Here is a 15,712-nt window from a genome sequence, read left to right on the forward strand (position 1 = left end):
TTTAGTTTCTCTATCATTTATTTCTGCTCTAATCTTTATTATTTCCCTCTGTCTGCTGGCTTTAGACTTCTTGTTCTTCCTTCAGCTCCTTTAGGTGTAAGGTTAGGTTGTGTACCTGGATTTTTCTTGCTTCAGAGGGTAGGCTTGTATTGCTACATACTTCCCTCTTAGAACCACCTTTGCTGTATCCCAAAGGTTTTGAACCATTGTGTATTCATTTTCATTTGTTTCCATGTATTTTTTAATTTCTTCTTTTGATTTCCTGGTTGACTCATTCATTGTTTAGTAGGATGTTCTTTAATCTCCATGGATTTGTGGTCTTTCCAGTTTTTTTCTTGTGGTTGACGTCAAGTTTCATAGTTTTGTGGTCTGAAAATATGCACAGTATGATCTCAGTCTTTTTGTATTTGTTGAGGCCTGATTTGTGACCCAGTATGTGATCTATTCAGTAGAAAGTCCCATGTGCACTCGAAAAGAATGTATATTCTGCTGCTTTAGGATGGAATGTTCTGAATATATCTGTGAAGTCCATCTGGCCCACTGTGTCACTCAAAGCCCTTGTTTCCTTGTTGATTTTCTGCTTAGATGGTCTGTGCATTGATGTGAGTGGGGTGTTACAGTCCCCTACTATTACTGTATTATTATCAAAGAGTTTGTTTATGTTTGTTCTGAATTGTTTTATGTATTTGGGTGCTCCCAAGTTGGGTGCATAAATATTTATAATTGTTAGATCTCCTTGTTGGATTGTCCCCTTGATGATTATATAGTGCTCTTCTTCATCTCTTGTTACAGTCTTCATTTTAAAGTCTAGTTTGTCTGATAGAAGTACCTCTATCCTGGCTTTCTTTTGCATGAGAGATGATTCTTTTGATCTGCAGCTGTCTTTAGGTCTAAAATGAGTCTCTTGTGGGCAAGAGACCCTTATTTTTTTAATCCATTCTGACACCCTATGTCTCTTGATTGGAGCATTTAGTCCATTTACATTCAAAGTAATTATTGATAGATATGTACTTGGTGCCATTTTATTACTTGTTTTGTGGTTGTTTCTGGAGCTTTTCTCTGATCCTTTCTTATCTTTGTCACTTTCATGTTTTGCTGATATTCTTTAGTGATATATTTGGATTTCTTTCTCTGTATTCTTCATGTTTATTAGTGATTTGTGATTTGTGGTTACCCTTAGGTTTGTGTATAACCTCCTTGGCATATAGCAGTCTGTATTAGGTGGATGGTCATTTAAGTTTCAACCCATTCTTTTTTCCTCTCCTCCCCACGTTTTAAGTATGTTACTGTATTTTATATCCTTTCTTTGTGAGTTCGTTGACTGATTATTTACAAAAATATTCATTTTTACTGCTTTTGTGTTTCCTGCCTTCATACTGTCACTTTTGGTCTCTCCTTTCCTCTCAAAGGGGCCCCTTTGATATTTCTTGCAGGGCTGGTTTGGTGGTCACCAACACCTTCAGTTTTTATTTGTCTGGGAAACTCTTCAACTCTCCTTCTGTTTTGAATCATAGCTTTACCGGCATCTCACCTGTTTTCAATAACCATTTCTATGGCATAAAAGAAATTTATAAACAAGTACATTATGATCTTCTTCCACCTGACTGGTATCTTCTCTAGTCTGGCCCTGAGAAAACAACATCCCAGATATATTTCGTGAAGAGGAAAATTTATTTTCTAGAAATGAATGCCAAACAAATGTAGACTGACTCCAGGCCCCTGCAAGCCCTGGGAGCATTGCTCAGAGTGTCATGTGGTGCCCTGATTTGTCACTGCCAGTCCAATGATTAAACCACCAAGCCAGCTATTTTTCTTTAGAACTTCCTCTCTGGATTCCTGATGGTAATTCATTTATTAAGCCCCTAATATCTGCTGGGCAGATTCTCCCAAGTCTTTTCTCTAAGGTAAGGTGACTATAATCACAGTGCTGACATACAGGAAGATAGGTTTTGAGAAACCCAACTCCCACTGTGGATTTTCAGAGAATGAGACTGAAAGATGCACATATAAGCATGTGTGTGGGAGTGTGAGGGCATTTATGTTATGATTACTCAGTTAATTTCTCAAAGATTGCTCACAGCCTGACTCTCACTGGGGGGATTATCCACTCTCCCATTATTTCAGTTCTCCATTCAGTGCCTGGTCTTTGGGCTAATCTACCATCCACCAGCAAAGCATGCACCTCCAGCCAGGCAGAAGTGAGGCTTATAGGGCTAACACCAGAGGCTTGATGAGAGGTTTTTAATTCTCTGTAAATGTAAGCTTGGGGAGGGAGAGTGTCTCTGATTTTAATGAGGCCTGGTTCCCCGCTGAGGAAATCACAATGCACCTTTCCAACTAAGTTTCTGTGAGTGTCTATTAAGGAAAAGTCTTAGTAATCTGGATGAAACAGATCCATTAAAAAGTTGGTCTAAGGGATTAACTGAAATATCAAAGACTCATTTTGATGTTAAGGGAAGGAAACCACAGAAGGCACTTTTAAAATTAACCTTCTGAGGTTCTTGAGAGTATTAAGTGAATAACGCATGTAGATACTAGCACATAGTAGGTGCTCAAATAGAGTAACTGTTCAGTAATTGTAGGAACTTACATGGCAATCAACGAATACCTGCTTCAAAAGTTGTGATAATTAACAAATGATCATTTAAACCTCAATAGTTCTCTGAGCAGCAATCCAGTCAAAGAGCAGCTCAAAGGGAATTTCCTTTTGAAAGACCGAAGGCCCCAACATTGCACTGAAACTCCTGCTTTTGGCAAAGCATGGACAGTCCTTCACCAGTGAGGGTCCTCTGTCGGACGTCCTCCAACACACTGGTTTCTGCACCAAAGCGTAAAGCAAACAACCTTGACCTACAGCTTAGAAGTTCAGAAAAGGTGTTGTGATCCACTCCATTAATGAACCCGCCAAACTGCACACCCCCGTTTTAGCAAAGCCTCACAGGGAGAACATCGTACTGTCACATTATGCCATGTATTGGTGAGAATTATGTTCGACTGCTGGTAAGAGACCCAAAAGTAACTATGGCTGAAACACATAAACACATAAACACATTTAAAAAACCACTGTTTTTCTCACATACATAACACATCCGAAGTTTAACAGACCTAGAGCTCACGCAGTGAGTCCACCACCACCAGGGACCCAAGTTCCTTCTAACACTGTGCTCTACTGTTAACATGGAGATGGCACGCTCGTGGTTGCCCTAAGGCTCAAGTGGTCAATGAACTTCATTCCTTCTAAACAGGAAGAAGGAGGAAATGGGAGGAAAAATCAAAGGAGACAGATGTTCTGTCAATAAAGCACAGGGCCGTACTCAAAAACACACAAGGCCAGAGTTATAGACCAAGTTATAGACCAAGAATTTGTTTGACAGCATGTTAGGACTTACTTCCCTTAGTCGTTCATCACGGCCTTCTTCGGTCTTCATGCTAGGTCACTCTGTGACACAAATGATGTGTCGAGATAAAGGAAGTCTCTGGATACGTTTGTTGTCAGGGAGTCTCCATAAACTCCCAAGTGGAGCCAGTTTAACGAATGACGGGCCATGGGAATGCTATTGAAGAACATCCCCCGCTGAGGATGGAGGGTTGGCTTGGGGCCAGGTTGGTTCAGGCTCTAGGAGTGAGAGCCCACGTGTCGGTGCAGTAGTAACTCCCCAGGGAGCAGCCCCAGGGAACTACAAGGTAAATCCAAAAGGGAGCCTACCATGCTAACGCCACCACACATTACATGATGTGCCGCGTAAACTCACCAACAAGGGCTTCTTCCCCATTTGTCCACTGGCTTTTACTCCTTCCTTTCCTCTTCCTGGCAGGCCCAAACGATCCAGCCAGTTTTTCTTTCTTTACATGACTTCCATTACCTTTGGCTAATTTTTCCCCGTAGATATTCTCTCTTGCTTACCAACAACAGAGCAGTGGCTACACCAGGGAGTTCTTGGGGACCAGGGATCCATCAACTCCATCATCCTTGGAGGCAGTCAGTGTTTTCTGAATCTTGTGTAAAGTGACGTGCAAATCTAGGGGCCCTAGCCCCTTTCTATCCCTAAGTCAGTCTTTCTATGCAGACAGACTGGAGAGATGATTGATGCAAAGTAGGACACATTCTCTCCTTCCTAGATGCCCCATGTATACTGAAAATTGAGTGTTTATTTAAGGATTTTATAGTTAGTCACCATAGAGAAATAGGTAATAAGTAATAAAGATAAGAAAGATGGGTAGAATTCAAGATCTTCTTTTTTAATCTTAAATTTTTTAAACTGCATTACTGAACTACCATTTTCAATCTACGTGTATTGGGCAAGATTATGCATCAGGCTCTGTACTAGGACCTTACCACTCAGGAGAGAGCACAGAGTTTGCTGCCTGAAAGTGTGGGCAGGAGTAACAGAGTGCTCATCTCAACTCTCACAGCCATCATTGGGCAACCTGGATTGCCTTTCTGTTTTGGTTTAATCATCTTCAAAAGGGAGATGGAAATAGCATCTGCTTCATAGGGCTGTCGGAATGGAGGAGAAAACTGTGAGACTCCCATCACATGATAAATAGTCAGTTTGTGTTGGGTGCTATCCACACTCAACAAGGCCTACAGTTGAGAGTAAGTGCACAGGGAAATAATTAAGAGTAGTCCAGGGGCGCCCAGGTGGCTCAGTTGGTTAAGCGACTGCCTTCGGCTCAGGTCATGATCCTGGAGTCCCTGCTCGGCAGGGAGTCTGCTTCTCCCTCTGACCCTCCCCCCTCTCATGCTGTCTCTCATTCTCTCTGTCTCAAATAAATAAATAAAATCTTAAAAAAAAAAAAAAAAAGAGTAGTCCAAGTGTGACAGGTGGCCTGAGAGAAGACTGGATGGAGATCAGTGAGGCAAAACAAAGAGGAAATGGCCAACAGTAGTAAAGGTGTGAAGAAAGAACCCTCAGAAGAAGTGAGGACTGCCCTTCATCTTGAGAAGGGAATAGGAGTTTCCCAGGCCAGAGGCCGGAGGGCAGTGTGCCTTCCAGGCAGAGATAGCAGTTGAAGCAAAGGCACTGGGGCATGAAATCACCTGTGTATGTGGGGAAAACCTCAAGCAGTTCAGCATGAGAGCAGCATGGGCTAGAATGAGAGACGTGGCCCAAGGAGAAAGAGGGTGTCGATGATGGAGGGCCTACGCCTTTCCAGGGAGACCAGTGTGAATTTACAGAAAAAGAGGAATATCTTTAACTGTCCTAAATAAGCGAGTAACCCAGGAAGGTTTGTGTTGTAAAAATACCCTTCTGGCAGCAGCGTGATGGGAGCAGAGCGGGACAAGATGGGAAGTCGGCTAAACCAGGAAGGCCAGAAAGTCATGGGCAACATCTGCAAAGTGCTCAAAGAAAAAACTCTCAACCAAGAATCCTACGTTTAGCTAAACTATCTCAAAAATGGAGACCAAAGAAGACATCCCCAGATAGACAATAACGGAGAGAATCTGTTGGAGCAGACCTGCCTCAGAAGCAATACCAGAGAAAGTTCTTCAGGGTGAAGGCAAGTGACCCTGAACGGTAATTTGAATCCACATTAAAAACCCAAGAGCAGTAGTAAATGTAACTATGTAATCATGAAAGATTGTCTAAAGGTATATTTCCTCCCTTTCCTTCTCTTAACTGATTTTAAAATTAACTGTTTAAAACTGTGCACACACACATATGTTCATATATATAAACTGTACTGTTGGGCCTATAACATACCAAAACATAATATATTCGTCAATAACAGCACAAAAGCACTGGGTGTGAGGAAAACCGTGTCAAGCTAGGGAAATGATACCAAATGCTAACTCAAATTCCCTGGAGCAGCAAAAGAAAACAGAAATGATAAATAAGAAAGTTAATATATCAAGGACTATAAATATATATATTTTCTCTCCTTTCAGCTTCTTAAGAAGATATCAAATTGTATAAAATTGTAATTAGAGCAATGCCTGTTGGGGGTTTGTAACATAGACAGATGTAAGATATATAAAAACAAGACCATCAGAGGGAGGGACAAAGAATAGACTTACAGGAGTTCTGAATCTCCCTGGAATTAAGCTAGTATAAATCTGAAACAGTTTATGGTAAGTTAAGTTATATATGATATGCTCTCTGCCAACCACTAAGAAAATAACTTTTTAAAATGTAGTGACAAAATCATGAAAGAAATTAAAATGGTACACTGGAAAATTTTCACTAATGCAAAAGAAAGCATTAAGGAGTTAAAAAGGAACCAAAAGACATGAGACATGTAGAAAACAAAAAGCAAAGTGGCAGATATAGATCCAATTATATCAATAATATTAAATGTGAATGGATTAAACAATATAATCACATGACAGAGATTATTAGACTGGATTAAAAAAAAAACAAAAAACAAAACCCAACTATAGCTATTGATAGGAGACACATTTTATATTCAAAGATACAAATAGGTTGAAAGTAAAAGGATGGAAACAATATCTATCATGCAAACAGCAACCATAAGAAAGTCAGAGTGGCTATATGCTAATATCAGGCAAAACAGACTTTCAATAATGAATAGAGCAACTAGACAACAAGATCTATAAGGAACAAAAGCCGTGAAGATCACTATAAACCAACAGGACCTAGCAGGTGTCTACAGAACACTTTGCACAAAAGCAGAATACACATTCTTCTCAAATGCTTATGGAGCATTGCCCAGAAGAGGTGACGTGTTAGGCCACCACACACGTCTCCAAAAATTTAAAACAACTGAAATCATATAAAATATCTTTTCTGATCACAGTGAAACAAAGCTACAAATCAATATGGGAAGGAAAACTGGAAAAATTACAAACATGAGGAAATGAACATACTCTAAAACAATCAATGTGTCAAAGAAGAGATCACAAGAGAAATTAGAAATTAGAAAATTAAAGATGAATGAAAACAAAACCCCAGTATTTAAGAACATATGGATGCAGTGAAAGCAGGACCCAAGGGAAATTTATGTCTCTAAATGCCCATTAAAAAAAGGATCTTAAGTCAATAACCTAACCTTCCACCTACGACACTGGGTACAAACAGCAAATGAAACCTAAAGCAAGTGGAAAGAAGGAAATAATAAAGATTGTGGTGGAAATAAATGACGTAGAAAATATTATAAGCAATTTGAGGAAATAACAAAACTAAGTTTGGTTCTTTGAAAAGATCAACAAAATTGACAGATTTCTCACTGGACTGACCTAGTTAAAAAGAGAAGACTCAAATTACTAAAATCAGAAATGAAAAAGGGAACATGACTACCAATCTTACAAAAATTAAATGGACGATAAAGGAGTCCTATGAATAACTGTATGCCAGTAAATTTGATAACTGAGCTGAAATGACAAATTACTGGAAGGATACAAAGTGATGAAGCTGAGTCAAGAAGAAATAGCCTGAATTAACCTATAACAAGGTAAGAGGTTTAATTCATAATCAAAAAAATTATCCATGAAGAAAAGCCCAGACCTACATGTTTCAGTAGTGAAATTAATTAATGCCAATTTTTCACATACTCCTCTAAAAAATAGAAGAGGAGGGGTCATTCCCCAACTCATTGTACGAGAGCAGCATTACCCTGATACCAAAAACAGACCAAGGTATCACAAGAAAATAAAACTTCAGAGCAGTAGCTTTTGTGCATATGGATGCAAAAATCCTCCAAAAAATAGCAAGTCAAATCCAGCAGCATATAAAAAGAGTTACACACCATGACCAAGTGGGATTTTTCCCAGGCATACAAGGTTGGTTTAACTTCTGAAAATCAAATAATGTGATACACCATATCAATAGAATAAAAAACAAAAGCCATATGATCATCTCAATAAACGCAGAAGAAGCATTTGACAAAATCCAACCCTGTTGCAAAATAAAAACTACTCAACAAACTAGAAACAGAAGGACACTTTCTCAGCCTGATGAAAGGTATCCATGAAAACCCACAGCTGATCTCCTACTCAGTGGTGAAAGCCTGGATGCCTTCCCTCTAAAATCAGGAACAAGACAAACATTTTCACTCTCACCACTTCTATTCAACATTGTACTAGAGGTTCCAGCCGGGGCAATTAAGCAAGAATTAATAAGATAAAAGGCATTCAGACTGGAAAGGAAGTAAAACTATTTCTATGTCATGTGATCTTTTATATAGAAAAGCCTAAAGAATCCTCCAAAAAACCTGTTAGAACTAAGTTCAGCAAATATGCAAGGTATGAGTTCAGTATGCAAAAATCAATTTTAGTTCCATACACTTCAATGAGTAATCCAAAAATGAAGAAAACAATTACACTTATAATAGTATCAAAAAGAAAAATAATATTTAGAAATAAATTTAACAAAAGTAGAAAACTTATAGCCTGAAAATGACAAAACACTGTTGAAAGAAATTAAACAATTAATCTAAATGGAAAGAGATCTCATGTCCGTGGATTAGAAGTCTTAATTTTTTTTAAGATTTTATTTATTTATTTGAGGGAGAGAGAGAGAGAAAGAGAGCGCATGAGTAGGGAGGAGGGGCAGAGGCAGAGGGAGAAGCAGACTCCCCACTGAGCAGGGAGCCCGATGCAGGGCTCAATCCCAGGATCATGACCTGAGCTGAAGGCAGATGCTTAACTAACTGAGCCACCCAGGCGCCCCAAGCCTTAATATTTTTTAAATGACAACACTCCCCAAATTGATCTACAGGACTCAACACAATCCCTATCAGAATACCACTGGTTTCTTTGTAGAAATTGACAAGCTGATCTTAACTTCATATGGGAATTCACAGGACTCAGAATAACCAAAATATCTTGAAAAAGAAGACCAATTTGGAGGACTCAGAATTCCCAATTTCAAAACTTATTACAAACCAAGAGTAATCAAGACAGTGTGATATGAACATGAGGATAGACATATAGATGAATAAAATTGACAGTCCAGAAATAAACCCATATATCTATGATCAGCTGATTTCTGACAAAGATGCTAAGGCCGTTCAATGGGGAAAGAATAAAATGAAGAAGTAAAGCAGAAATGAATACTCAGGAGTTCCATTTTGTACATGTGGAATGTGACACGCTGGTGAAACCCAAGAACAGAAATGTCCAGAAGAGAGCTCTCTATTCAGGTCTCGAGCTCAGAGAATTCAGGCTGGTAATACAAATGTGCATTTCATCAAACAATCTGGCCATCGATATTTTTCAGCATTGTTACATAGTCTTGTTTCAAAATCCTCATAGGCAGGGTTCCTAACCCACATCTTGGAGGGTATGGGGCAGCTTCTCACTCTTCTCCCTTCCCATCCCTGACCACTCTCCTTCTCCAGGGAAATCACAAAGGTCCCGTCCTCCCTGAAAGCCTTGTCTTTCCCAACTAGACGTGGATTATGAATTTCAAAGGGGATTCTGGGTTTCCATTTCACTAGAAAGGTCTCCTTGAAGAAACTTCTTGAAAACATCTATTTTAGAGCAATAAATTCCCCTTTTTGCCTTCTTTTCTCACATTTTCCGTAAGCAACCTTTTGCAGACACAACTCCCCATTTGGTACTTCAAAGGAGGCAGGATGGGGTCAGTTTTGCCACGGCTGTATGACAGAAATCATCGTAATTGACACACCAGAAATTCCTAACAAATCTAAATTCAGAGCATAAGATTAAACAACATGCAGGCACTTTACCAAAATAGTCCCGAAGCCCTTAGATGACCAAGGCGGAGAGTAAGGTAATATATCTGAGAAAAGCACCTCACATCTATGGTGCTAGGGACATTGCCAGTAAAGATTAGCGGCCAGGAATGATTTCTGTACTGTCTACGCCCATTAATCAATAGTCAGTGATCAAACAGCAGCCCATACAGGAAAGAAACCTAGTTACAGGTCGATCATTTTTACTTGGTATTTAGGTTTCACAAACAAGACCTCAGTCATGAGAAAATGCATGCAATGATTTCCACAGGTCCCTAGTACACAGTAGATGCCAATAAAAAGGCAGTTCTTTCCTTAACATTCTAATCCAGCTAGTATTTATTGATGGCTTATTATGTGTTAGGAATCCTGCTGAGCATTTCCTCATATTCTCTCGTTCTCCCATCTGCCTTCTCAACAATCTCGAGAAGTAGGCATCCCTATCTCCACGAAACAGTTAAAAACATGGCATCTCCGAGAGCTGGGTCATTAGCTCCAGGTCACCCAGCTAACAAGCGGTCCACCGGAGTCTGCGTTTCACACCCTCTGAGTCCAGACCCGGAGGCCCTCACCATCGACCACACACAGTCTTCTTCGTTCTTTTCACCACGTATCTACCGTCAATCAAACACCCACACTGGTGATTCTCACCCTGTCTTTTAACTTCCTTTTCTATAATCCTCCGCCAAATCTGCAACAGAACAGTAGACCTTCTCAATCCTAGGCCCTTCTTGCCTGCGTTCTCTGGACTACCTCCACGTTGTCCAGCCCTCCTTTCTCCACCTCTTCTCAACCTTGCCTCTACTGCAGAATGTTATCCGGAGGAGGAGGTGTGTTGGAAGATCAGGTAAAGATTAAACTCCTTGACGACTTAGGAGCTTGGATCAAATCACGAAGTTTACTCACGCTCATCCTGGCCAGTCAGTTAATGGTTCTTGGGGCCCTGAGCGTGTCTATGTACCAGGCAGGTACACGCGTGTGTGCAAATTGTCTCTCATCCTCATGACCACTGTTTTCCAGATTAGGAAACCGGAGCTCAGAGCACTTTCCCCTATCACAGAGCCCAGAGATAACAGCGTCATCTCAAACCCGGAGCCATCCGATTATATGCTCTTTGCTCTATAACAGAAATCCTCAAATATCTGTCCACAAACCAAGGGCTAGATTATCACAAAGTTTCCACCAATCCACAGCAAAATAAGAACAGAACAATATTATAAATGTAGGGGGTGTAGTCTGGGTCAGTATAAAGACACATTATTGGCAAGAACCATCTTTTATGCTGAGATTATGTCCTTTCTGCCTTTTTGGTGTTAAAGTTTCTTTTCTTTGTGAAATGATAATGAAAATAGGTGGTAATTTTTTTTTTTTGATGGCCTGATGGTAACGTCCTTAGTTGGTACCATGAAAAGTAGGTAACTCTATGGTAGCTTTGTAGGTCCCATCTACATAACGTCTACCAACAAGGTCCAAATGAAATATTTATATGTTATCAGCTAATCCCGAAATGGCGATTTGTGTTTCAGACCCATACTTTGAAATAGATTGTGTTAAGAGTAATACTCTTTAGAAAGCAGTTACAGGATAAGCAAAGGGCAGAGAGGAGGCTAGCCCACAGGGAATGGGTCTGTTAAATACATAAGTGGTAGAAGGAGCAGAGAAAAGAAACAGTGATTTCACAATTTCCCCAAGCATTTTGCCTGGGTTTTTATAAATGTGATTGAGAATTAAAATTCCCAGCTAGATGTTGCTTCTCTAAAATTTCTCCTGAAAAAAAATTTTTTAAGATCTTATTTATTTTATTTTAGAGAAAGAGCATGAGTGGGGGCAGGAGCAGAGGGAGAGAATCTCCAGCAGATGCCATGCTGAGCGCGGAGCCCCATGCAGGGCTTGATCTCAAGACCCTGAGATCATGACCTGAGCCAAAATCTAAAGTCAGGGGCTTGACAGACTGAGCCACTTGACAGACTGGAACATTTTTTACATATAATATTATTACCTCCATTATCCTCTGAACCAGGTATATATAAGATTTTAGGCGTCACCACCACCTAACCTAAGCAGACAGATAAAAGAGAAAGATCTTTCTTCCATATCTTTCTATTGGATTAATAACCACTATTCTCTCTTTAAAACATACTCCTGTATTTAAACTGTTTCTCTCTTCTCAAGAAAAAAGCTATTTGCTCTGTCCTTTGATCCTTTCCAGTCCTCCCCATCCAATGTAAGTAGAATACAGCAGACCCCCACTTGGAATAGTCTCCCTACAGGGAGTCTTTAATCAGTCACTTGCTGGGAACTGAGAACACATTTTGCCATAAAACAATATAAATGGTGATGACGTTCTCAACATCCCTCCCAAATGTTTGCTTGCCGTGCACAAAGGTTGGGCACAGCCCTAGTTTGAAAGTTCAGCCTCGAGTCCTCTGTTCAGAGCAGGCAGAGGTGAATGGACACCCGAAAGCCGGGCCACCGCTCTCCCTGAGCACGGGGTCTCGCGCTCCAGCCCCTCCCCCCGCGCTGTCCCCGCACCTGCAGGCCCGTCCTCACTCTGCCCTCTCCCCTGCATCCTCCTCCCCAAATACTGAACCTTTAGAATCATCGTCCTCACTCTCTCCTGCCAAAGCTTCCGTTTCCTCCGCACAACTGTCACAGGGAAGCGAGCCAAGGAAGCAGCCTAGCCAACGAAGGTTAATGTGTGAACAATTTTTAATAAGGGACTCCAGATTTCAGACGGTGGAAGGAGGCGGACGTAAGAGATGCAGGCCATGGGGGGTGGGGCACTGTGCCCGGGCTGTTCCTTTGTTTTCCTTCCCGTTCTCCCCTGACTCCACTCCTGAGACGCTGCAGTCTCTCGGATGACACAGGGGCCCGTCCCGCACGCGGTATCGGCGTTTCTGATGAGGGGAACACAGGGAATGTTTTCCATCTTTATCTGTGCTACAGTGACTCGCAGAGCTCGGTTTTCCCCTTGGCCCACTGGAAGGTTCTAATGACCCGCCCAAAAAGGGCATCTGGAACAGTCAGCCTCCACTCCTGTCCTCCACACTCCCCCAAGCAGCTCAACCCGCTAGTCACACTGGCCCGAATCCTTCTTTGCCAACGTGCAGTCCTGCTCAGGCTCAAGAGGGATCTGTCCCCGGCCATGGGAGAGGAGGTGGGCGTCTGCGGCTGCGGGAAATGGCTCGCGGGGCTCCAGGCACCAGCAGAAACCGTCTGACCTCTTGGTGGGAAAAGAGTGGGGTGTCCACCCTGGGAATGCCCCCGCCGGGGGCTCTGTGCCGATGAAGAAGGAACTTTCTCACTCTTGAGACTGCCTAACTGCCTACGTCCTCAGCCCATACCCGTCATGCTGATTCACACGAGTCACAGTCTTCTGTACAAGGGGCAGCATGGGTCACAAAGACGTGCATTAAACATTCTTCTGAGTTGTCGTTGCACGGTAGCTGCTGATCCAGAAAGAGAAACCTAATCTACTATTTGGTCAGGTGTATAATGTTCCCAGGAAACAAAAGCAATTTAATTCCATTCGCCTGATTGAAAAGGCAGAGGCTCAGTTATCCGAGATTTTCTTGCTACTTATCTTTACCTACTGACTGTTTGCATATGTGTTTATTCATTCGTTGTGCGTTGTTTGCCCAGTCCCTCTACTGATACAGAGCAACGGAGCCCATGGATAAAAGCCCACGAAGGGCTCTCAGCTGATTCTTGGATAAGAATCCAAGCCCAGAAATACTTACATGGAGTGGGGTGGGGGAGCATTGCAACAGAGAATAAAGCAGCAAAAATACATGTAGAGTTCCTTTTGAAAGGCAACATATCTTTTTTTAATTATAGGAACATGTTGCTATAATATATAAATAATTCTAAGACTAATTCTAAGAATATGTCTATTTACAGACTATTTAGAGCAAATGAGCAGTCCTAGAATCTAAGGAACTTGGGAGAGAAGTGATACAGTGTGCGTGTGCGTGTGGGTGCGTGTGTGTGTGCACACGTGTGCGTGTGGGTACACACATGTGAGTGTGGGTGCATGTGTGTGCACACGTGTGCATGTGGGTGCACGTGTGTGTGGCAGGCGAGGCACAGAGAGACACACAGACACACATCTAAAGTAAGTCATACGTCAGCCTGGCTAATGATGCACTGTGTCACCTACAATCAATAAAAACCTCTTGTTAACATTATTTATGGAATAATACTTCTTCCAGCTATGATGAAAGAAAAAGGAAAATGGAAAAAGACTACCCAAAGAACACAGAAGAGGAATTCTCAGGAGTTAATGGCCAAATAGATGCCGCCGTGGAACTAAATGGTGAGCATCTCCACCAAAATCTTTCTTTGCGGAAGAACTGTAACAGGAAATCTGGGCTCTGCTTTAACCTATGACAAAACAGGTTTCCAGATGGGAATCCTTGGTTCCAAGTCCCTTACAAATTTAGGTAACCAGATCAACTATTAGAAAGAGTACAAAATGTCTACCATCGAGACTCTCTCTCTGCCAATAGCAAGTTTTAGAAGTATAGCTTCAGTCCGTAAGTTGGTTACGTCTTAAAGCCCACCCAGTCAAAACGGCCTCTTTCCTCTTGAAAATGCACATACTGTCAACCTTCCCAGAGCCTTTCCCCACCCCCTCACCCAACTCCTGAAATTTAACACAGAGCGGGGAAAGCTGAACTGAACAGGGTTGAGTAAATGTGACTGAATCTCGTGGACCAGCCGACACCTTCTTCCTGAGTCTAGAGCACAGAGCTGGCCTCTGTTCAGAAATTCAAAGAGAGTTCCAGACACGTTCCCTGCTCCTGTGGGATGGCTAATAGCTCTGGGAAATGCCCCTACGTCCAGCAGAGATCACAGTACCAGAACCAAGACAGTCTATGACCAGTACTGAGTGGAGCGCAGACCTCACAGTGACTGCAAGAAGTGAGCTGAGAAAGGAAAGAGGAGAACCGGCCTCCACAGTGGGAGTTTGCACGGTGGGACTTCAGCTGAGCTTTAGGGACGAGTTAGAGGTTTGGGCAGGGACAGAAGAGGGGGGATTCCCTGGAGGGGAGCAGCGGCTCCAACACAGCTGAGCCCCACCTGCTGGGTAAGCACCCCTGGGAGAAAGTGAGGAGCGGGGACGGAGAAGAGGGAGGTGCTGGGCCCTCGGGCTCTGTGAGAGCCGGGCGCAGACCGGCAGCTACCACCTGGCGCGTCCCCAGCCCCCCTCTGGGGCCACCTACAAACCCTCCCTTTATGGATCTGCAAGTCATTTCCAGTAACGACATTTTCAACTTTGTCTCTTTTAGGCTACATTTACTTCTTTTCAGGACCAAAAGCGTACAAGTATGATACAGAGAAGGAGGATGTGGTCAGTGTGCTGAAATCTAGCTCCTGGATTGGCTGCTAATCAGAAAGGTCTAGTGTTTTCTGGGGAGTGTTCATGACCGCCAGCAGCTGGTCCCTGGACCACAAGGACTAAAGCAGGATGTAGGATAGGGATTCTTCCCACGGCCTTCAATCCTAAGGGCAACTTAGAGTTCATCGAAAATAATTAAGCTTCTAAATGTTGTCATGGTTGCAGATTCATAAATCTAATCTAAATGGGCAATTTCCGTATGGTCAGCTTCACATAAAATCAGAATTGACACAATGCTCTCTTCCATGAGACACCCACTGCCTTTTTTTTCTTACCTAATATATGGAGGCAAATTGATAAATTTGGTTTTTGTTACCAAGAAGACACCTATTTGTGGATTCCCTACATGCATTATAACTCTAATAGGCAACATCATTGCCGTACAAACTGTAATTACTCTTTATAAGCAGTGGCTTTTGTGGCCTCTGCATTTATTGTGATGAATACAAATCTGTCTGTCTTTACCTTGGACACATCACAAACAAAATACCGTGTAAATCTTGTTTCTCGTTGTTTGTTGATTAGCTCCGTGTACTCACTGGTCTTTGAAGTAGGTCATAGCAGGCAAACCTATTCAAATGAATTTTCACGCTAGGCAAGAGATGGACACTTGGCAAGAGGAAAACTTTTAACAAAAGCCAATAAAAATGTCTA

At 42.0% G+C, this 15,712-nt stretch overlaps 1 protein-coding gene across 1 annotated transcript in view; it reads left to right on the forward strand.

Annotated features, from left to right (window-relative positions):
• The window catches only part of MMP20 (matrix metallopeptidase 20), a 47,358-nt gene extending 32,309 nt beyond the window's left edge, over positions 1–15,049 (forward strand). Inside the window, exons 9-10 of the mRNA XM_021696474.1 lie at positions 13,869–13,972; positions 14,949–15,049. Of these exons, the coding sequence (XP_021552149.1) occupies positions 13,869–13,972; positions 14,949–15,049 (205 nt within the window). The remainder of the gene's footprint in view (positions 1–13,868; positions 13,973–14,948) is intronic.
• Positions 15,050–15,712: the final 663 nt, after the last annotated feature.

Source organism: Neomonachus schauinslandi, chromosome 11 (assembly GCF_002201575.2).
Source record: "Neomonachus schauinslandi chromosome 11, ASM220157v2, whole genome shotgun sequence".
Classification (NCBI taxonomy): domain Eukaryota; kingdom Metazoa; phylum Chordata; class Mammalia; order Carnivora; family Phocidae; genus Neomonachus; species Neomonachus schauinslandi.